The sequence below is a fragment of the Caretta caretta genome, chromosome 11, assembly GCF_965140235.1.
Source record: "Caretta caretta isolate rCarCar2 chromosome 11, rCarCar1.hap1, whole genome shotgun sequence".
Lineage (NCBI taxonomy): Eukaryota > Metazoa > Chordata > Testudines > Cheloniidae > Caretta > Caretta caretta.
Window position 1 is genome coordinate 59415672 of NC_134216.1, and position 24210 is coordinate 59439881.

The following is a 24210-nucleotide window of genomic DNA, read 5'->3' on the forward strand; positions in this document are numbered from 1 at the left end:
TTTCTACTAGGCCCATCTTCCCTCTGCCCCTATTACTTGTGGAATAACAGGAAGAAAAGGAAGTTAGCGAATGCATGGTCATCTAGTATTCTTGAACAGAAGCTGTGCACAGATATGAACGTTTATACTATCTGTGACAGAACGAACCTGTGTCCACACCCCACATCCGATTGTAAATCTTTGCACAATATCTTGTATAGTATCATTTAAAAACTCATAATTTCCTGGTTATTATCATCCTGATAAAATGTGTGGCAACACTGCATGTGAAGTCATGAGATTCCACTGTATGGTGTTATTAATTCATGTTCCAGACTGAGGTTGGCAAACAGGTCTGTCTCAAACAAAGGAATGTGTGCTCTGCTTAATCTGCATTTAAGCGGTAAACAGAATCATCAAACAGGAAGGGAAACAAAGGGCATTCAAACAGGTGAGGGACAAAGTAGCAACGACCATCCTGCCCTATAGATTCTTTGTCTCCTGAATCTCCGCTGGAAGTTTTTCAAGAGGGGGACTGACACTCTAAAAAGGAAGGACAAACACCTCAAAATATCCCCCCCATCTCTCTGCCCATCAATTCACTGCACCCGAAGGAATAAAGGACATAGACATTGGACTGGAGAAGGAGTCCTGACCTAAGAAGTTTGGTCAGTAAGACTGCTGAAAGCATGTGGCGAGAAATTTTGCTTTAATCAGATATAGTGTGTTCAGTTAGGCACCAGTAGCGTTTTAACTTTATTTCCTTGTAACCATTTCTGATTTTTATGCCTCATTACTTGTACTAACTTAAATCTCTCTGTGTAGTTAATAAACTTGTTTTATTTAATCCAGTGTGTAAACTGAAGTGTCTGGGAAACTCCATTTGGGATGGCAAGTTATGTGAATATTATTTCTATTAAAAGCAAATAATGGACTTTTTATAAACTTGTATTGTCCAGGAGAAGCCTGGGCAATATAGGACATACATTTCTGAGAGGGGGTGGGGAGGGTGGAATCTAAGACTTGGAGTGTGTTCGGCTGCAGTATAGCCCAGGCTGGTAAGAGCCAAGTTATGGCTGGCTGGCTGCAGCACGCACACAGACATAGCTGGCAGTGACTTGCATGCTGGAGGCTGTTAGTCACCAGTCCAGGCTGGAGCCTACAGCAGCGAGGCATTGGAAAGGGCATCCTAGGTTAGAGGGCAGGGGTGACACAGTGCCTCATTAGTCTGGATTGCACACTAGAATGTTACACTGTCATGTTCAGTACTGTCATGTTCAGTACTAAAAGTTCATAAATCAGAGCCTTGGCAGACTGTCTGGAATAGCTGGAACTAGAAAACCCCATTTGAGGCTCCCCTTTGGACCCTGCCTGATGCTGTCAGCTCCTGAAAGTCCTGCATTCAAGCAGTAAAGGTCTGATCCAAATTAACTAACACCTTTTTAGTGTCACATCAACACTATGATTAGAAGTCAGTCTGACCAGCTTCTCAGGAATCTGTCGAGGCACTTTATGTCTATGAAGCCAAAGGGTTGGCATGAATTGTGACATCCTTAATGTGAACATCGTTAAGAGGTCGGTAGGTTTTCTCATTCACTGGGAGCTTCTCCAGCTCATCTAGGGTCTCCAGACCATCAATTACCCTGGAAAGAAAGCAGAACAATCATGAGAATTCTCTTGTAATGAAAGGCCCACCTTTCCTTTCATAGTCTCGGTATTCCAAAGCAATTTACAGTGAATTAAGGTACCTGCCATGCAAGGACTGAGTAAGAAAGTAAGATAGCTATTATGAGTTTACTAGTAATTTAATGTCCCCTGGACATAATAACCTATTGTGAAAGAGAATTTTGAGTGGCCACGTATGACTCGTGGGAGGGTGCCACAGTCCTTTTAATTTCCACTTGGGTAGCCAGAGAGATCTAATGTTCCATTTAAAGGACAGCATGCTCCTTTCCCCTGCCCTGTCAGCACTTAATATGACACCCAAACTGGGTTATGATTTTTCCTCCCCACAAACAGGATACAAGTAACTCCCATTGACTTTGCGATATCACAATTCATCCCAACCCTTTCACTCCATAGCTATAAATTGCCTGAGAGGATTCCCGAGAGGTTGGTCAGACTGATCATGGCATTTAAAACTACTCTAGCAAGATACTCATCAAACTGGACTTCACTGGGAATTACTCATGTCCTCTGACTGGGGAATCAGGCCATGGATGACAGATTCTAATCAATAATGTTCTGACACAGAGGCAGGAGCAGTACTAACCATTACTGACCACATAAATCTGATAGCTCTGGGACATCCTAGATACTGATTTACTACAGGATAAATTTAGAGGTAGAGTTTATACTTCTGGGTTTCTGTCCAAGCTGGAAAGTTGACATGAGAAAGCAACTTAACACTAATAGATACCTTACAACTCTTTAAACAACTGTTACTATAACCATCTGAGAAAGAGGTAAGGAAACATCCAAAATACTATGAGGACAACATCAATATAAAAACCATGTTTCTCTGTGATACTTGTAACCACAGTAGGTACAAAGTAACACCTATGCCTAGATGACTATAACTGAAAGATCAAAGGAAAAAAATATTGTTTTCACTGCTGGGAGATAAAGCAGTGTTTCTCCTAGCAGTTTCATTCCCCATACTATTAGGATAAATTCATGAAGCCTCACTTCATGTGAATAAATTAAATATTCAGCTCTCAAAAATATCCCATGCTGGTTTATTTCTCCCTTTAAAATGAAAAGGAGGACCGGTATGCAAAATTGTAGTGATGACCAAAGAGGGAAATGCTACAAACCAAAAGAGAGAAACTTACAGACACTGTCAATACTAATAGGCCCCAAGTTGGGCCTACATTTTCTTTTCAATTTGTGTATGTAGTCCTTGTAATTCTTTAAAGTTTCATCCCCCAAAATGCCATGCATAACAGTGCTCTTTCCCAAAAGAAATATATTCCAGTAGCCCCCCAGCACTCAAACAGGACCAACAACAATTCACAAGATTTTTTTCCCTTTTTCTATTCAACCTGAATGTCAGACTCCATGGAAAGCTACTCTTTGATATATATTTGAAAGGAAAGTTTCAGTTTTAGTACGTTAGTTTAAATCTCTGACTTCTGAGATCTCTTGGGCCCATCAACATGTACGTTCTTATCTCTCAGAAGCTAAAATAAGCCCAATAGCAGTATAACTGGACTTACAGCATAGCTGGTAAAGCACACATAGTTTACCAAAAATATGCCATTCAGACCCTCATTGCACAAGACAAACAAAATAATTAGAGGTCCAATCCTACAAGCAATTCTACTCAATTCAGTGTGACTACTTGTGAGAGAAAGGGGTTTGCAGATCAGGATACACATTTGTAATGTTATAATTTATAAACATTTTCCATGGAAAATTAATAACTGCAGCACATTTCATAAAATATTGACTTGTGGTATGATTACCTCATTCTGTAATTTCCACATCCAGAGACTGTGTCCAGAAACAATTCTACATAATAAACTAGCGTGTGCCTGGGTGATAAAGATATTCACCTATTTTAAAGGGGCAATTATAATTAAAAGTGAAAAATACTTTGCTTATGTCTTTTAAAATACAGTACAACAACCTTATGTAGTATCTAAAGAAGTCAGTCACAGTTCACACTTATGTAGCCAAGACTTGTACAGGTTTCTGCTGTAACAGGACTATAGATTTCTACTACAGTTGCCCTGGTGTATCCTTGCCCTTCATACTGTATCATGAGGAGGCACACTGCTGGGTCACTTACTTCCCAAAGACAGTATACTTCATATCAAGGTGTGGCTGTTTGCCGTATGTAATGAAGAACTGAGATCCATTGGTGTTTGGGCCATTGTTTGCCATGGAAACGACACCGCGGACACTGTGCTAAAAGAGAAGTAGAAATGGAAGAAAACGCATACATACGTATTCTGTGAATGCATGACTGCAGCCGATAGCCAGGGCTTAGTTACCTAGCATTCTGACTCCCAATCTTTATTCAAATAGACAACAAAATCTGACTCCCTCCCAGTTGCCAAAACCCTCCTTTGTGATCCACAACTAGCCCCTCAGATCTGACTCTGCCATGTCAGATGTCTCCCTTTCACCCCTCCCACAAGGATGCGTGAAAATCACCTTAGACCAATACAAAATTTCCCCACCTCACCCTCCACAGAGAGAAGCAGCCCTAACTCTACATTTCCCAAACTACTGAAACTCTCCAGTACCCCACTTCAATAACAAGCCTCCCATTATCTTACTGTGGGCTTGGACTTTAATTAACATATTTTCAAAACCGTTATTTAATCCCAATACTATGCAACATTGATCGTCTCTTGCTCTTGAGACTGAATTCATGTGAAGAAACATCAATAGTATATTGAAGAGCACAGAAATACCTTTAGGTGTTCACTATATTCATCTTCAAATTTCCTGCCCCAAATGCTGTTACCTCCTTTCCCAGAGCCTGAGGAAGTAGTGACAGGGATGGATTACTTTCTTCTCAGGGTTGAGAAAGAATCTCCTATCACAGTCATTTTCAAAAAATTTTGAAACAGAATATTGGTATCTTAAGTTACAGTTAAAACTCTAGATAGCCTGTAAGCTGTCTGAGGCAGGGAATCAGGTTTTCGTATGTGTGTTAGATGCTGTACAAACAATGAGGACCTGATCCCAATTGGAACATATGGGTGCTACTGCAATTTAAATAAATAACAACTTAGAGCAGGAGAACAAAAGACTGAGATATTCCCAAATTCAAATTAATATGACAGCAAACAGCAATAGACGTGAACCAGGCTTTCCTTCAAATAGCAGACACTTTCTGAATCATAGTCCTAAATGCCACACAGACAGTGTTGAGAGGCAGTGTGACCTGGTCACAAGCATGGGAAACAGGAATCTCTGCATTCAAATGCTGGATCTCCCACTGATTAGCTGTCAAATCACAGCAAATGATCATAGAGATAATACTAAGCACAGAATGCTGATTGAGAGGATTAAAATTTGTACAGTGAGCTGAAGATGTAATTAGCTTATGACTAGAATTAATATTTTAAATCCAGAGTGAATAGCAACTTATCTGAAAGTACCCAGATCATGAAAGTCGCTCTCATCACTACAGCGTTGTGTTACTTATCTTGCCTCCCACCTTTGAGAAAGGGCTCAATATACCAGATATTAATGGAAGGATTTACCTGTTGGATCCCCTGTCTGCACCATGAATCCTTTGATATTCCGGTGAAATATGCACCCATTGTAGTAGTTACTAGCACAAAGAGCCAGGAAGTTCTATAGGAAGAGCAAGAGTGCTCAGTAAGAAGCAGTCCAGCAGTAACATGTTCTGTGCTGGACACATTATGTTATTCTGAGAGGAACACTCAAGGGTGACAGGAATAAAATTAACCCTTCCAGCTTTGGTTTGTATTGTGAGCATAGTATGCTATCACTGTGTTATCTCAGACTGCTCCTGGTTATTGAAATACATTTAAAAAAAATAAGTTTTCCATGATCCCTCATTACCTCTCCCTTCCTCCTTAAAGACTTACCAAAAATACTAACTGTGCCAGTAACAATAAAAAGTAGACTGAAACCTTTTACACCAAAACCAATGCATCAGGATTGGTGGTTTTCTGCAGACACTATATAGAGGGGAAAAAAATATCTAATGGACACAAACAGTTGGTCATATTACATGAAAAAACACTCTTCTATAGTGTTTTATTTATATTCAGACTGGGACTGCCCAAGACTAATTTAGTAAAAGGCAAAGTTTTGCAAAAAAACCCAACCCCAAACCAGGAAAAAGGTAAGATGGCCAAGTTTTTTTTCTCTCTCTCTCCCCTTTTGTTTTTAAACTCATTTTATCTTTTTTATTCTTCCATGTACGCTGGTAACAGAACATTACAAAGTGGGGTCTCTTGTTAGGAAGCTGAGTTAGATTGAGGGTCCTATAAACCTATTTTCCATAGATAGGCTCCTATTGTGCAAAGATTTATGAGTGTACTTAACTCTAGGAGCTGTGAGTAGTCTAACTGAAGTAACTGAACTACTCTTGCTGCTTCAAATTAAGCATGTGTAAATATGTTTGGGTTCAGGGCCATAATTAGGAACATAAGAAATGCCATACTAGAGACTATTTTTAATCCCACTCCTGTTATTATGGCAGCAGGTCCTGCGGGACCCATGGGATCCTGGTCCCACTGCAGGGTTCTACACTAGTCTCCCGCAGGTCCATCTAGTCCAGTATCCCATCTCTGGTAATGGCCGGTATTAGATGCTAAAGAAGAAGGTGCAAGAAGCCCCATCATGGGCAATCATGGAATAATTTGCCGATAGAGGAGTTTTCTTCCTAATCCTTGACAGTGATTATCTTATGCCTAGAAGCATGAAGGTTTACATCTCTTTTACATTTGTATTCTGTCTAATGTAATAGTGTTTTCATTTTCCATATAAATGTCTAATCTTATTAAACTCTTGGCTTTAATGATATCTTGTGGCAATGAATTCCACAGGTTAATTATGCACTGTGTGAAAAGTTCTCCTGGTATAAGTTTTATATTTGTTCCTTTTCACATCCACTGAATGTTCTCATATGATGCAAAAGGATAAATGGAAACATCCGAAATTTACTTTCTCTATACCATTCATTATTTTGTTTCTGTCATGTCCCATCTTATCTGTCTCCTCTCAATGCTAAACAGTCCCAGTCTTGTCATATTACTCACTTCACAGGCCTTAGGTGTTCGCTCACAGAATATCTCTATTTTAATATCTCCCACATCAGTGTGTAGTGTGACAGCCTGAAGGGAAGGAAAAAAAATTAAACCAGAATTTTGACTCAAAATCAAAGACTGAAAGCTACCAACTCTGCTCTATTCACTAGTCACCCTGGGAATATAAATGCATTTCCATTTCCAGCTAACTGTCTGTGTATGTGAAGTTAAGATGGAGACCAAAATCTGGATTTGTTCCTAAATCAAGTGAATTCCCTGAGCCCGTATGCATGGGATCTCACAGACACAAAAAAGCTGAGCTACATCCAGAAGTTAGTTAAAAAAAAGTTGTCAGTAAAACTGAGAACAAGATTAATGCTCAGAGCTTTTCTTGTTGTGCTGTCGCCAAGCATCACTCTGAGGAGTGAGTCGGTGTCCCATGGACCTGCTCACATCCCTAGTGAAGACAACAGGAAGAGATTGGACCTCATGTGAATAAGGCCTGTAATTAAAAAGAACTAACAAGGTATTCTTCAGAGTAATAACAAAGCTCAGCTGCATATATTTTTTCATCTCTGTGAACCAGACCAACACTTTCAGCTCAAAGATGAGAGAAAAAATAGCCTAGTCAGTCATATCTCAGCACACCCATGCTGAAGACCCAAGTTCCTCCCAGTTTCATTCCATGAGATGGTAGTACATGCACTCAGTCAGTCTATAGTAGATAGGAACAAGTGTCTCATGTCACTGACTTGCAATCTTTCTGTTGAGTTAGCACTGACGGGCTGCAAAAAGTGTTTTATATAAGTCCTTCCTCTGAAAGGTGGTGGCTGCAAAGCGCAATTTTCTCAAAGATTCAGTTGAAAGGGGAAAAAAATAAAAACAAATCAGTAGTGTTACTCACATGAGTCAGTCTGTGCTCTGGATTATTCACAATGTATTTTGTGTATATGGGAGGGAATGTTTTTTGGGGGGTTGAGAATAAGCAATGGGATACACAAGTTTTAAGACAGATGGGTGTGCCAGATCACAGTTATCCAAGTGTTACACACAAAGCCATCATGCCTCTCTTCACCCAGATCACAAAATCACAGCACTTACATTGAAAGAACTATATTAATGTGGGGACAAAGCATCACGCTTACTAGTAGAGACATACATGTACAGAAAAAATTACAAAACCAATGTTCTGTGGTGCATGTTTCCATACTTTATATAGAAAGAAGGGAAGACAATTGGCTGTGATCTCTATGGAGCCACAATAAAAGAAGTTTGTGTATCTATCTTGTTTGAGAAATGTAACCTTACACTTTATTTCCTGGGTTTTAAATTCTTTCCATTTTTTAAACTCTAACATTCTTAAAAGGGTAATATGTACTCAGACCACAGATATGTATTTACACCCTTAACACAGTTTTATGTGGGAACAGAGACCAAATGAGATGACCAAAATCATTATCCAAACCAGAATTTGAATTTAGTGCTAGTGAATCTAGCAGCAGAAGGCTAATGCACTACCTAATCTCATGAAATAGTAAAACTGACATATTCACTTTTCCACAGCACACTGGACAGAAATCAATTAAATGGGTAGCTGAGCTTTACATCACAAGTTCTTTACAATAAACTAAATTGTGGGATTATTTGGGATTCAGAGCTGCTCTCCAGTTCTCAATACTAGATTCATAAAATTTAAAAATATATCTAAAAACTGCCTGTCTCACCATGTCTTTTTGTTAGGAGTCCAATGCAGACAAGTCAAATGGTTTCCTGCAAAGAAAACACATTTATTTTAGTTTTTCTTCACCACCTCCTTTAAAAATTCTAGAATCTTTTAGGTGGTCAGTGAAACTATACAAGTGATTGCACTATGGATTTTTACAGTAGTGTTCAGATCAACCTGTTCATAAGCATCTTATGTATATTACATAAACTACCCACCACTTAGAGAACTAGAAATTAATTGAACAAAGTATTTTTATAAACAAATCAATATATAGAAAAACTTCCATATGATGAGAGCCTGAAGAGATTGCAACTGTTCAATTTAAAGAGAAGATTCATAGATTTTTTTTAAAGCCAAAAGGGATCATTATGATCTAGTCTGCCCTCCTGCATAATACAGGCCAAAGAACAGCTCTCAATAATTCTTGCATCAATCCCATAACTTCTGTTTGAGCTAGAGCATAACTTTTAACGAAACTGAGATTTAGTCTTCACTTAAAGACTGCAAACAATAGAGAACCTACCACCTTTCTAGAAAACCATTGGAACAATTTTAATTAGTCACTGTTAAAAATCTGTGTCTGAATTTGTCTAGCTTCAGCTTCCAGTCCCTGGATCTCACTATGTCTTTTTCTGCTAGTTTAAAGGGCTGTTTACTATAAGAAATCTCCTCATACAGGTATTTGTGAACCGTGAGCAATTCACTTCTTAACTTTTTCTTCAACAAACTACAGATGATCTCTTGAGTACCTCTGTGTAAGGAAGGTTTTCCAGACCTCTAATCATTCTCCTAGCTTTTTTCTAAATACTTTCCAATTTTTTTGTATCCTTTTTGAAGAGTGGCCAAGTCTCAGTAACGTACAGACATAATACAACCTCCCTAATTATGACATTTCCCAGCTCATATATTCCAGGATTGTATTTGTCCTCTTAGCCGCTTATGTGACTGTGGAATTGTGGTTTATTTGGGCATCAGATAAAACATTCTTAAACAACTCTTTATTACAGTTCACATTTTTAAGGTTACATTTTTCCTCCCACACTCAATTATGCTCATGGTTGCTTTCAGCTTTGGGAAAGTGGGCCTTTTAAAGCACCCAGTATAGTAGACAGCTATTTCCGGTGGTCAGGACACTATTGCTGGCACATAAAGGAAATTAGGCTGTGATCACTTGCACCCAAGTAACTACCCATGTTATGTTCAGGGACCAATTCCCGTTCGCCCCTCAGGACGAAGTCTGATACCGAGCAACGCAAGGTCTGTTATGGCCCAGCACGGGGACTTTTGAGAGCAACCACCCATCACAAGCAAAGGTTAGAGATGGAGGCAGCGACCAGCCCGCTCCCTCCTCGGACCGGGCTGACTGCTGGGGGTCCAGAGACAAAGCGGCTCAGCCGGAGAGCGAGGGCTGGGCCGAGGGGGCCAAGCCCTTAACGACTCAGGCTCTACGGGGCTGCCCCAGAGCCGCTCGGCCCGGGGCAGGTGCTGGTCAGCCCAGCTGAGGGGCCGCTGCAGGGGAACTGGGGCCTCCCGCCCGGCTACCCCGGCGCCCCGGGAGGGGCCCAGCCCCCGAGCGCCGCAGCCGCCCGCTCACCTGCTTCCCGCGCTCGGTGCAGGCCCAGCGGAAGGGGCCGCTTCGCAGACGGACCAGGCCCCGCGCGGGGCGGGGGCGCTTTTCAGCGAGGCGCCGCCAGTCCCAGCCGGGCCGAGGTAGGTGGGTGTCGGTGCGCCCGGGGGGCTGCCGGGCCGGATCTTGGGGGCTGCCCTGCCTGGCAGGGGACGGGCCCGCCTGAGGGGCCCGCCCCCGGACAGAGGCGCTGACGCTGCCCCAAGCGAGGGCTGTCAGCGCGGCGGGGCTGCGCGCCGCGGGGGTCGGGTCATAGCGCCCTTCCCCGTGGCACCACTGGCCCGAGCAGGAGCCCTAGCCTGGGGGCAGGAGCGGAGCCCCACACTCTCTGTCATAGCTTCTTCCCTGGCTCTGCTCCCTGTGGAAACCCAGGCTCCCCAGACCAGCCAGTGGCGTCCCTATGGTGGCATAGCCACAGCTTGTCTTACCTAGGCAGTGTTGCTAGATCAGGTAGCTTTTCTAGCCCTTATGGGTGCGCAGTAAAAGCATGGGAACATGGCCGAGCCTGCCCCATCTTCCTCAGACTGCAGAGAGCCTGAAACAGGAGTTCAGCAGGGTACCATTGTGCTGCTAACCCCGGTGTGAAAGTAGAGGAAGGAAGACTAGTTACAACACTAGAAGACGAAGTAAAAGTTTATCTTTATGATGGGGTTTGCAAATTCAGCCTTAAGATTTTCAAAGACATTGAGCTGAGAGAAGGATTGCTCTGCCCATGACTTGTTATTTAAGTCTGCCCAAGACCACAAAAGCTCAGGATCCCAAGATCTCTTGTGCTGCATGTGTTTAAAGTCAGCCCTGGTTGCTTCTGTAAGAGTTTTATTAGTGTCTACCTCTGTCTCATATGCAGCGTTCATCAGTGTTGGAGAGCAAAGAATGGCACATTTTCCCCCCTGGTGGCTAGCAGTTCTTGTTGCCGTTACCGTCTGATCAAAAGCTGTGTTGACTTGTCCCCAACATATCATGTTCACCCATGTGTCTGATAATTCTGTTCTTTACTACACCAATTTGCCTGGTACTGCAGTTAGGCTTATCAGCCTCTAATTGCCAGGATCGCCTCTGGGCCCTTTTAAAAAATTGGCATCCTCCAGTCATCTGGTACAGAGGCCGATTTAAGCAATAGGATACATACCGCGGTTAGTAGTTCTTCAGTTTCATATCTGAGTTTCTTCAGAACTCTTGGGTGAATACCATCTGGCCCTGTAACTGACCACTTTAAGTTATCAATTTGTTCCAAAACACTTCCATTTCCATCTCTACTGAAAAATATTGAATGAGATGCCCAAGTGGAGGTGTTTTCATACCTGGGCTGGATGTTGGCCAGTCTGAATGCTCAGACATTGATGTTTAACTCAGAATTATCTTAAATTTCTGCCCTATCCCTCAACATCCCTAATTATGTTTTGCCTCTTTAGATATATGCATGCTGCTGTCCTGTGTGCACCTGATTCGCCGACCTCTCCAGTGCATCCAGCCTTTGCTTGTCTTGCCTTCACGCTCCTTCATGGATCTAAAAGCTCTAGTTTCCTCCTTGAATGACTTTGCTTCACTCTCTCTGGCTGAAAGCTGGGACAATGTAGGACTACTGGTAGAACCGAGCCCACCCCATACTGTGAGCACACTCTTCCTAACTAATGACCTTACAGAGGAAGTAATGCAGGAGGCATTGCAGAGGAAGGCAGATCTTATCCTCTCTTACCACCCACCCATATTCCGAGCACTCAAGCGCATTACATGGAAAACCTGGAAAGAGCGTCTTGTGATCCAGGCTTTGGAACACAGAGTCGGCATTTACTCTCCACACACAGCATATGATGCCATACCTCATGGAGTCAATAACTGGCTAGCCAAAGGACTTGGTGAGATACCCCTTTTTTAACTGATACTCAATTTAAATTGCTCTTTAATAATACAGTGTAAGTCTATGAGAAATGTCTTTATCAATTTTCCCAGGTGCTTATATGCATGATTTGAGTTTATTTTTTTAAAAGTGTGTTTTTTCATAATTTTAAAGTAATCTAAATCAGTGGTTCCCAAACTTGTTCCGCCGCTTGTGCAGGGAAAGCCCCTGCTGAGCCAGGCCGGTTTGTTTACCTGCTGCGTCCACAGGTTCAGCTGATCGCGGCTCCCACTGGCCGCAGTTCGCTGCTCCAGGCCAATGGGAGCTGCTGGAAGTGGCGCGGACCAAGGGATGTACTGGCCACCATACATAATCGTATGTTGGTAAAAAGTTCCAGATAGCTCTAGAAACCAAAGTTCATAAATTAAGTCTCTTATTTATCCACAGAGTAAACTTTCCCACATTGTACGATAAATATGACTCAGCTCTGACCTGAGAGAGAACTTTTAAGGCAGAATTTCAAAACTGGTCTGTGGACCACTGGCTGGCTGATCATATAATCTTGGATCTCATCCTTGGTTCCACCTTAGTGAAAAGATGGGAGCCCGTGATGGAGTACTTATTTTTTCACCCAAAATGCACAGCATGTAAATTTCACTGTCAGCTAAAAATGTATACATTCTTTAATACTTTTATTTATGTGACCCCATCATATGGTATCTGAGCACCTCTGAACCATTGATGGATTTCATCCTTGCAGCATGTCTGGGACATAGGGAAATATTATGGAACTGAGGCCCAGAACAGATTGTGATTTGTCCAAGATCAAACTGGAAATAAGGCATTTTTTTTTTTCACATGGAGAGTAATTAACCATTGGAAAAAAATGATGAAGGGTTGTAATGAATTCTCCATCATTAACCATTTTTAAATCAAGACTGGATGTTTTTCTAAAAGATACAGTCTAGGAGCCACATAAGGTCGGTTCTATGGCCTGTGTTATGTAGGAGACCAGATGATTTCAGTGGTCTCGGAATCTATAAATATGCAGGAAGCCTGTGAAGTGAGAACTGAACCTAGGTTTCCTGAGTCTTAGTTCAGTGCCTTGACCATCAGACTGTCCTTCCTACCAAGCAACTGTAAGCAATTGTTATAGTTATCACAAAGATGTTACGTGATTGGGACTAAAAGGCAAAGTGTTCCATATGCTCATGAATGCTAGGTGTTATTTAATAAGGCACTCCAACCAGTATGCAGAGGCAAGTATACTGGCATTTAACACTAAACTAGAAAAAGTACTAGAAAAATATATTGTAAGAAACAATCCTGAACCAGCCTCTGGGGGATGAGCCTTATAGGTCTTTTCCATCTGTAATGTCTATAGTTCTGTTATCAAGTGTATGAGAACAGAAACATTTGAGCACATTTGGTGGGTAACTTGACTACAATAGTTTAAGCCACAGATCACTGGATGTGCTCTGATGTCTCCTGGATAATAAGAGTGGTTCCTTTCATATGTTTAGGGTGTAAGAACATTAAAAGAAACATATCCATTGATACTTAATAAATCATTCTCCCTCCCTCCCAGCAATCCTTATTTTAAGTTAGAAAAAAGTAAACTTTCTTCTGTTTTTATAAAGAGTTAAAATTGAGTTCTGCATGTATGATGCACTCTTGGGCACAGACAAGCTTTTGTAAAGTGCAAAGTCTAGCCACTTATACAGTATTTTAGCTACATGAAACCTCCTAGATTTTTATTCTTTACACTGAAAAATGGTTCAGGAATCATTGGTACTATATTTTCAGTAGTTGGCTCTCTAAGGCAGGTTTTGTACAGTACATCTTTGTGTTTATACAATACTTAGCACTGTGGCCGTTAGACAATAACATAACACAATACAAATAATATGTTAGCATTAGCCTACACGTACTTAAAACAGATTCAGTCCATCGGCGACACCATGGCTTAGGGGACCACTGTTGGTGTCAGGAGAAGTGGGTTCTAATTCTTTCTCTGCTATTGACTCATTTTGTGACCTGGGTCATGTCACTTCACATCTCAGTGCTTCAGTTTCCTCATCTGTGAAATGGCGATAATAGTGCTTACCCACTTTATAAACCACTTGAGATCTTTAGATTAAAAGCACTACAAATGCTATTATCATCATCATCAAGCTGTTGAACAGTTTACTACAGATCATAAAAATAAGTTGAGACTTGTGTCTGACCGTAAACCGGCCTTGCAAAATAATTATGGCAATTTACCAACACAAGAACAAAATCTGCTTGCCCATAGTTATGCTGATGATGATAAAGAAAAAAAAATGCTATTTTATTCACCTGCCACAAAAATAATATCTTCTGTGGTTGAGTGGACCAGTACAATTTTGCAAAGCTGTTAAATTTCTGTACTGCATGTTGTTTTCTCAGGTGCCTGTACCACTGTCCCACTACACCCATCAATGGCTCCCAGCTACCCAACTGAGGGCACTCACCGGGTGGAATTCAGTGTGGACCATACTGAGCACCTGGAGACAATCCTATCTAGCATGCGAGGGATCCCAGAGATTTCATCTCTCATTACTCTCCCTGCCAGGTACTGTGCATGGTTCTCTGTTGTTTTCTTCTGTTGCTTTGAAAAGGGAAAGGTGTTTCTTAAGATGCAAACTACAATAATGGGAAATAATATACAGGTGACTATCTAAGGTCTGGATAAGATGTTATAACTTCTTATTGAAAGTTTTTACCATTGTGGGATAGTGGGCCTTTAAGATGGAGATTGAGATTATTTTACTATTATCAGTTTCTCTGGGTATTCTTCAGGCACTGGTTTTTATGTTCATAGTTGGTGGACTTGGATGCATTTGATGATAAATCTGACTTCCTCAGGTACAGCCTTCTGTGTCAGGACTTAATGAGGGAAGTTATTTAACTTAAAGTGTAGTGACCTCAAAAATAAGGAGATGGTTAATGTGTCAGCAGAATGTGTGGGCCAAGTGGTATGTGGATATAGTGGGAATAGCTTTTTGTATGAAACTGAACTTTACCTTCAGGTGGAAGCTAAAAAGTGGCCTTCGTGCCATAAGGAAACCTTAAAAATCTCATTTTCAAATCCATTTCACAATTTGTTTGGAGTGAGAAGAACTGACTGAACAAGATGGATAGTCTTTCCTTTTAAAGAAGCCGTTTTTATTACCAAGTGTTGAAATTCCAATCTGCTTTTGTGAGAACAGTGAAAATAACCTTTGTGGAAAAATTTTTAAACATGGATGCTAATGGCATTAAGAGACTAAACAGAACATGTGACCCTTCTGTAGTGTTTCTTTGGGCCGAAAGAATTTGCGTTCAGTTTGCTCCACAAAGTCTAAATTTAATATTAAGTACAAACTGGGATTAAAGGGTGGCTAGTAACTCAAGAAGTTACAGGTACCAGTCCAATTGCAGAGATGGAGAGGAACAATTTTGTCATTCAGTTTGATGGGAGCAGTTTGGCTTAATTCCCGCATCCCCATTAAGCTGTATGTTTCTTTTATAGTAGTGTGTTGGTCTGGTACCACATCTCCTTTTTCTTTCTTCTGTGATAGAAAGAGTTATTCCATTAACTAGATTCTGAAATTGTTTTCTTAGTAAACACCAAAAATGCTGTCATTTCTCAGGGCTGAAGGTGAGGAGCAGACACGAGTCAGTTTGAACTGCACCCAGAAGGCGCTGCTGGAGGTGGTGGCATTATTGTCACGGAACAGCCTTCTTTATCACAAGACTGAAATAATGTTATTACAGAAGGTAACAGAATTCCCATACCAATTCCTCTTTCCATGAATTTAGTGCTTGTGAAAGGCACCAGGTTGATAGCCCTGGACACGGAAATCCTCTACTCACAGACCAGATACAGCACTATCAGCAGCAATGCAAGTTTCCCTGAGATGCCTCTATCAGTTTGCCTTAACACTGACCTTGAGGGACTTGAAAGCATTTACTTTCTAAATCTGTGAAAATGATTGTGTGACCTACAGTAGCACTTCAACTAATAGTTAGTGTAGATGTGGCCAACGTGTTACCTAGTCCTTTGCAATATCATATGTATCTTTCTTTTGTAAAGCACTCAGAAACTGACTTTCTATGTTTAATTACTCCCCCTGTACTCAGCACTGTGGTGTCTAGATGTCAGTTCCTGTTAGAGTAAAAGGTGATGTGAACAGCTGCAGGGAGCACATTCACAGTAATTTTTTAAACTTCTGCTTCTCCGCAGCCTCTGCTTCCACATACTGGAATGGGACGCCTATGCACGCTGAGTGAGCCAGTCTCCCTGTCAGCCTTGACTGAACGAATCAAAAACCATCTAAGGCTGCCTTACATACGCCTGGCCCTGGGAATGGGGAAGACGTTAGGTAAACAAGTCCACAAGTGTGTTTGATTTTTCCACTATAATTAGTGCCCCATAAATACAAGAAGTTGGTGGAGTAGTTATTACTGGTGTATTATCTCTCCTGTAGGACAGATATGCTTCCTAGTACCAGGTGGGTCTAAAGAAGAACTGGTTTTAGTAGTTATTATACTACATATATTCTAGAGCAGGGGTTGGCAACCTTTGGCATGCAGCCCATCAGGGTAATCCGCTGGTGAGCTGCAAGACATTTTGTATGTTGACCATCCACAGCTCCCAGTGACCACAGTTGGCCATTCCTGGCCAATGGGAGCTTGGGGAAGCAGCGGCCAGCACATCCCTGCAGCCTGCTGCTTCCAGCAGCTCCTAGTGGCTGGGAAGGGTGAACCACAGCCACTGGGAGGTAGGGGTGTGCGTGTCCGTGCGTGTCTGCAGGCAATCAATGTAAACAAAATGTCTCGGGGCCCACCAACAGATTACCCTGATGGGCCGTGTGCTGAAGGCAGCCGACCCCTGTTGTAGGGACTCCTTTTCTAATATAGTCTGAATTTTAACAGTGAATTTTGTGTTACACTGGTTATCACTGTGAGGGAGAGAGCACACAAACAGCATGAGCTGTCTTTTTCCATGAGTTGTACAATAGCACCTCCTGTTATAGGGTCTTTCCCAAGACTTTTGGGGACAAACACAGACATGCCACCTTGAAGGTAATATTTTAGAAACTCTTACATGATGAATTGAGATTTAACGTCTCCTTGAAATAGTAAGAATACAGTATACTTGTATAGCACCATACAAAAATATGTACATATCTGTTGGCATTATTAATATTGATATGGGAAACCACCAAACACTAATTTAACCATTATTTTAAAATAACATTTTATTAAATTCAAAGGTCAAATGATATTTATACAATTGTTTTAAACATGCCTAAAAAGCCTAAATAAGCAATTTACTACATCCAAACAATAACAAAACATTACGCATTTGATTAAGCTGCTTACAAGTGGGCTAATCCCAGGGCTGCTTAGACCCATATTGGTTGACTTCAACCTGGTCAGGCAGCTATTAGCTATGAACCCTTTAAAAATTTACTTTTTATACCCTTTCACAAACAAATGGTGTTGTAATTGCCAATTACTGACGTTAGCTAAAAGCCAATTTGAGGCAATTTACACTTATTTTCAGTTTTAAATTAGGTAAGATTTATGCCCTTTTTTCCCATTTTTATTTTCTCTGCCACTCCTTGCTTACAAGCAAAACAGTGGGAAGGTTTGGGCTTGTTTGTTTGTTTTTTAAAGACAGTTTTTTGTTTTCTTTTTTGTTACTGCAGCTCTTTATTTTCACAGCCTTCTTTTACCTTCTGTTGGGGGCCTTCTCCCTACTAGCCACAAACTATAAAGCAAATATTTTTTTAAACCAAACTTAAGCTAACTTTAATTTGTTTTATTTTATACTTATCCTACAATATCCATGTTTTGTGAGAGGAGAAACTGAGGCATAGAGAAAGGACTTGCCCAGGATCAAACAGCAAATCAGTAGCAGAACCTAGAATACAACTCAGGTCCTCTTGATCCAGTTACCTGTCCTAAACCCCAATTGCCTCCCTTCAAACAGGATAACTTGTGAGACTGAATAATTGGGAAAGCTTGTCTTAGTTTTTGGTATTATCCCTGAGAAAGGCAAGTCTTATTAAAAAACTATCGAGATTAGCAGCTGTATTCCTAAACCATGCTCAGTGTGTTAAAGTCCCTAATTCAGTATAGACCAGTGGTTTTCAAACTTTTTTTCTGGCGACCCAGTTGAAGAAAATTGTTGATGTCTGTGATCCAATGGAGCTGGGGCAGAGGCGTTTGGGTACAGGGGTGAGGGCTATAGGGTGGGACCAGGAATGAAGGGTTCAGAGTGTGGGAGGGGGCTCTGGGCTGGGGCAGGGGATTGGGGTGTGGGCTTACCTCAGGCAGCTCCCAGTCAGCAGCATAGTGGGGGTGCTAAGGCAGGCTTCCTACCTGTCCTGGCACCGTGGACCATGCTGCACCCTGTAAGCAGCCAGTAGCAGGTCCGGCTCTGCATGGCTCTTGCCCACAGGCACTGCCCCCCCCCCCAGCTCCCATTGGCTTGTTCTTGCCATATACATATGAGATCATTTTATTCATTACTAATAAGACACTTCAACAGATAACTTAAACTGCAGTGGTCAAGAACCAGCCACTGTGTAGCAATTTCCTCTTTTCTCCACACATCTACTGGAGAAGGTTCCTGCTAGTGAAGAGGAGCTGTCCATCCATCACTAGTTTAGAGACCATGGCTTTTTGCTGCATTCCCAGTTAGTGGCCCATACACCTCCTCCAAACTAATATCCCCTCCCAGCACCCAACAAATTTCCATTGGGTGTACGACCAAGACAAGGGTTAGCACTGCATTTATCTGTTTTGAAGCCAGCATCAAGTCTGAGGGGTAGGAAGGCAGTTTAATTGTGGCACTTGCTGTCTTGCAGAAACCAAAGTGAAGGTGGCTGCTCTGTGTGCTGGCTCTGGGAGCAGCGTCCTGCAGGGTGTGGAAGCCGACCTCTATCTCACTGGTATGAGACTTGTTGTTCCATACTTAGCTTTATAAAATCGTCACTAGAAAGAGCAATCTGATTAGTTGCTGAGGAATCCAGCTGTGAAGAAGAATGTGGTATAATTGCAAACAGCAAGGAATCAGTTAGTTACTAAAAGAACAAATAAATCCTACAAGCAACAATGCAGGTCCAGTGCTAGATTGACCACCTGGTAACCTATGATAAAGATGTCAAATGTAGGAGAGACTCTGTTCAAGATTGTAGCCCAGAGTCCATGGGGAATTTGTCAGTCATCCCATCTTAGTGCAGATGCTTGTATTAGATGTGTATACATGCAAACAATTCAAGTCTAACAAAATTGTGGGCTACGTCTTTCTAATCATTAAGAGTAAATGATAGGCTTTTGAAATAACTAAATTTAAGAAATAAACAAAAAGGCTCCAGTCTTGCAACTGAAGGCGCAAGGGTGCATGACTGTGTGGAGCCCCACTGACTTAAAAGGAACTCCACATGGTGCAGTCAGTTGCAAAGTTCAGGGACTAAATCTAGGAGGAGACCTACAGTAAAAACTTAATCCTCATCTAAGCTTCTTAACATAGCATTTTTCTTTAGATGGTAATAATCTAGATTGCAGTAGCTCCCAAAATGTGAGAGGAAGACAGTCTACAACCCCAAAGAGCTTTCTCTCTAAAAAGAAAAAAGAGAGGAGTAGGGGAAGCAAAGTGATCAGCATGAGGCTAAGCATATGTTTCATTAGCAGGATGTTCATTTGTTGGTTTTGTGTGTTTAATTTTGAAGTGTCTAATTTAAAAATCATGTCTTTCTGCCACACTGGTTCCCAGCTTCAATTCCAGCATCCTTATAACCTGTTCTTCCTATATGTGAGCAGTTCACTCTGAGATATGTAGGTGACTCTTACCATACACATGAGACCAATCACATAGGTGATTAGTGTTGTGGAAGAAGTTAGGAGAATTCTGTAGTCTGCCAGATGGACATGAAACCTTTCCTCTCTCTAGGTTACCGCTAGATCTTCCTTCTGTTAGATCTAGCTATTCAGTTTTAACCTGTAAACCTGGAAATCCACGACCTTCTGGACTGTGTGTAGCCCCATATTCCTAAGGCTGGGCAACTCACCTTCATTCTTCCCAACCTGGCTCTCCCAGCACAAAATCCAAACCAAAAGATGCACCCTGTAGAACATATCAAGTTGTTCTAACACAGTTTTCAATTAAACATTTCAAAACATCAGCTAGAATTACTGGTATTACATTAGTGCCTAAAATGTGGTAGGTGCTGTGCAGACATACAGAAAGGCAATTACATCACATAAGCAAGACATCCTTCAACAGCCAGTGCTGTGTGAAAAGCAAACTGTCTGGTTTGTTTGCACATATAGTCACTGCACTTCCAGTATCTAATATTGCTTTATAAGGTACAGTAGGATACTTGGTGTCTGAAAGATGCTGTGTAAATCCAAGCTCTAACGTGGGTGGAGGTAGAAAAAGTTCCTAATTGGTTAAATCCTCAGGAGGTCTCTGGAAAGTGTCTGGGAAAGATAATTTCAGCCATTGCAGGACAATCTAAAACGTAATTATTGTTGACAAAGAACTACATAGTAATGCAGACTCACCTGGAATGGTGTCATAGGGTAACTTCCCCCAGCTAATAAGAAGCTGTGGCTCCAGAAGAGGGTTCTTGGTCAAGAGAGCCTCGCTGGTAAGGGACCTAGACATAACCTTAGTCTATCAACTCCACTTAACTCAGTCCCTTCCCCTTCTAGCTAGAGATGCTGGGGGAATTTGTACAAAAGTTCCAGCTGTGGGTGAAATAAACTAGACCCTGAAGGAGCACTGTTCAGTATACATCAGCCTCACTGGACTTACTGAAGTCCACTAGGGTAAACTGAGGTAGAGACACAATGGTGGTGCTGCACCAGGCCTGCAGAGGCGCACTAGGAGCGAGGGCCCTCCATGTAGATGGATTATATAAACACATAGAAAGTTAGACTTATTTAAAAAAATAGGTCTAAATTATTAGGGTTAATGACAGATTTTAGAAAACTACATCAGAATATTAGTGTACTATTGAGAATGTAAATATAAAAATAAGTCTCCACTGGATGGAGGTGAGGGAAAAATAGTAAGAGTAAAAATTCCTGCAGAGGTGGGGGTTGTGGGGGCAAATACTCTTAAATTTTATGTAATGAAGTGTTTGAGGTCATTTAAGGTAAACAATTCTGTAAAGTTAACATTCATGAATTCTTTAAAAAGAGCACTCTTGTATAGTGATGAATCTATCACAATCTGCATCACATTTCTCCTTTTGTGGGAAACATATTTCCATAGTTCTCTATAGGACTGTATTCTAGAAAATGGAACAACATAGTATTTTTGCAACACTACTCTTCCACAGGAGCAGAGACTTTTTAAATATATTTACTTACAATGAACTACAAATGATGCAGGTCTAAATAGCTAATCTACGTGGTATCTCTTCTCATTCTGGCAGGAGAGATGTCCCACCATGAAGTACTGGATGCTGTTGCCAAAGGGATAAGTGTGATTCTGTGTGAGCACAGTAACACTGAGCGAGGCTTTCTGTCAGAGTTGCGAGATATGCTGGCTACACACTTAGAGAATAAGATCACTATTGTTGTGTCAGAGAGAGACAGAGACCCTCTTCAGGTGATATAGAAGAAAGCAAGGGTCACAGCATGGAGTCCAGAATGTGTCCCCCACCACTGACTTAATGCAAGTGCAAACTTGATTAAGATGCTCTGAACTAGTGCAGTCCAGAATAACTGTACAATACATTCCCCAAAGTGTAGGAGAGGTAAAAATCTATCAGGTAAAGAATGTTAATTTTGGACTGACACACTATTTCTTGAAGATTACTTCTTGCTGCACTCAGTAGGGATGGGATCATGAGAACGTAACTAAGTAATCCAGCAAGAACAATATAGATTGATGACATCAAGCCTATGTATCTTTGTTTCATAGCACCCCCCAGTACTAGAATATGTCCCTAATTATCAGTACAAGTGACTTATGTTTTAGGGAGTGGAACTCCTGTTAACATTGATCATTGATTCTGAATACTGCTAATGCACAGCAAACTATATAAAAAATGTGGAACAAGATTTTGGCATTTGGTACAAATATGGTAATCCTTAGTGTTGCATTAAGGTTCTTCCATCACAAGAATTGGGAAATTCCAACTTGTTCCCTTAACCTCATTATATATATCACTTTTAATTTGTCATCTTTAAAAAGCAGATTTCTTCACCTATGTGCCTAACACTGCAGGATTACTTACATTGAAATAATGTCTTTTCACCATAAATGTTGATCACTTACTTGATAGTTCAGTCAAACTTTGAAAATGAAAGGAAACACTTCAGGTTTCACACGTTTGGACTGTAGACAAGCAGGGAAATATTTATATTCAAACTAAAAATGTTTCCAAGACTTTAAATTAAAATGGACACATCCTTCTTTAGTGCATGTAAGAGACTGGACTTACTAAAAATAATCTCTCTCATGTTGGAGTTAAGTTGTTTGAGACAGTAAGGAACTGGATCAGGAAGCAGTCAGGGGAGCAAAGGAGAAACATAGCTGGGAGTGTTTTGGAGGTGCATGATGATTTATAGATCTTCAACCTAGGATCAACAGATACCATCTGATTAGAAGATTGTATTCCTAAGCACTAAGAAATGGAATGTTTGGAGCAGTGTTGTTTTTTTTTTTAAATACATGTAGGTTCTGATTGCATGCTGGTTTGAGCCTTTAGCATGCAGTTGCTTCATGTTTTGAAGCTTATCTCAGCAACTATGAAGGCTAAATACTTTTTTTAAATGAAAATTGAGCTTTCTTGTGCAATCCTATGGCCAGTAGTAGGGTTTTGAATTAAACCCTATCATGATGGCTGGTAAGATAGAGAATGAATGCCTCCAGCCAGCACTGAGCCTCTCCTGCTGCCCTTGCTTCTGTGCCAGGAAGCTGAGACTTATGTTCATTCCACTTCCCTGAAGATGGAAACAGTTCTGGTTAATAAGGGTCACTTATTTTCACACTTTTAAAAGCGACCTTCCCAAGAATTCTCACACATGGGAATAGTGAAACGTGACTTTCTGAGCAGTGGAGTTGGAATCTAAACACAGCTGGGTATCCTGCTAAGCCAGAATGATTTTAATGTCGTCAGAAAATGGAGACTTGCTGCACTAAGCACTAAAGATGGCCATTGGCACTAGACTCTAAAAACCTGGCAGGGAGGGGTGATGGGGACCATAACCCTCTTCACAAGGCAGCAGAGGTGCCTACTGTACTTTCAGTGGAAATCTCAGAGACTAAGCTTTCCCTGTGCAATGTGCCTGCTTTCAAAACAATGGCTGCAGGTGCTCCACTTGTAATGCACCATCCCTACCATGGCCAGCGGCTTTACAGACCCAATCGGGACCTTCCTCATAGGTGATTGTGTATGACAACATTCAAACTACTTTTGTCTGAGGATCTGGAGAAGCTTCACTGACCTGGTCTATATACAATTCCCTTTAATATTAATTTGCTCTAGCCTAGACCTTGCACAATCCAGTTCACTCTGCCTTGCCAGCCCACATTGGTTAGAAGTCCATTCTTGTTATTAGGCCACTGTAGTTACCTGGGAACAGCTCTGAGTACATAGACTTGAGCATACATGTTATGTGAGGGATTTAGCCAGGAATCTTCACTTAAAGATAAGTGGAAGCATGTGATTAAAGATTCTCTGCCATCTAACCAAAGCACTCATTTAATCATTAGTAAAATGTTTTCTGAGGCTAAGCTAGAGCTTGTTTTTTTCTGAACTTTCTTTGGGTAAATGAAAAAATTATTGCATTATGCAGTATTGCAGCAGGCTCAAATGCATCATATAGACCAACACAATTGACCATAATTGGAATGCCAGCTGTGATACTAATTACAACTAACACAGTAAATGCATTATGATGTATCTGGTAGTCAAATGTTTTATCACCATTATGAATGCAATTCACTAAGCAGGAAGGGGAATTCAGACTGAATGAAGGACTCACTCCTACTTTATTAAAGTCAATGGGTGCAGAATTGATCCCAAAAAACCTAGAAATTAATTCTGTATTAACGGGCAGCCATTAAGTGACAGGAAATTAATGCACAGCTTAGGCAGTCATTTAATTGTTTTGAGAGGCTCAAATTTAGACATACTGCAGGGATTATTTACAGCAATTTACCTGAGCCTACATGAGGCAAGAACTGATTCTATCTCTCTCTCACACATACACACCTACACCTACCTGTCTGTTAGCAGAAATGTACATCATCCCAGGAACCCAT

General features: G+C 41.2%; 2 protein-coding genes across 6 annotated transcripts; one reads left to right on the forward strand and one right to left on the reverse strand.

Moving 5' to 3' along the window:
* Positions 1–671: 671 nt before the first annotated feature.
* PPIL3 (peptidylprolyl isomerase like 3) lies at positions 672–10586 on the reverse strand. Of its 3 annotated transcripts, none has more exons than XM_048868879.2 (7): positions 10501–10586; positions 8444–8489; positions 6732–6806; positions 5202–5295; positions 4404–4471; positions 3773–3891; positions 672–1622 (listed from the first exon to the last, which is right to left on the reverse strand). In XM_048868879.2, exons 2-7 carry the CDS (start codon positions 8444–8446, stop codon positions 1496–1498), a joined length of 486 nt encoding a protein of 161 aa, XP_048724836.1. In that variant the 5' UTR covers positions 8447–8489; positions 10501–10586; the 3' UTR covers positions 672–1495. The 3 variants fall into 3 exon arrangements, with proteins under 3 accessions (XP_048724836.1, XP_048724835.1, XP_048724838.1); XM_048868878.1 differs by lacking the exon at positions 10501–10586 and adding an exon at positions 10040–10177; XM_048868881.1 differs by lacking the exons at positions 6732–6806; positions 10501–10586 and adding an exon at positions 10040–10177.
* Positions 9559–23679, forward strand: NIF3L1 (NGG1 interacting factor 3 like 1). 3 transcript variants are annotated; one of them, XM_048868877.2, is made up of 7 exons: positions 9559–9702; positions 11485–11928; positions 14340–14505; positions 15566–15692; positions 16159–16297; positions 18794–18877; positions 21371–23679. In XM_048868877.2, exons 2-7 carry the CDS (start codon positions 11493–11495, stop codon positions 21553–21555), a joined length of 1137 nt encoding a protein of 378 aa, XP_048724834.1. In that variant the 5' UTR covers positions 9559–9702; positions 11485–11492; the 3' UTR covers positions 21556–23679. The 3 variants fall into 3 exon arrangements, with proteins under 3 accessions (XP_048724834.1, XP_048724832.1, XP_048724833.1); XM_048868875.2 differs by having other exon boundaries at positions 9563–9758; XM_048868876.2 differs by lacking the exon at positions 9559–9702 and adding an exon at positions 10030–10155.
* The last annotated feature ends 531 nt before the right edge of the window (positions 23680–24210 follow it).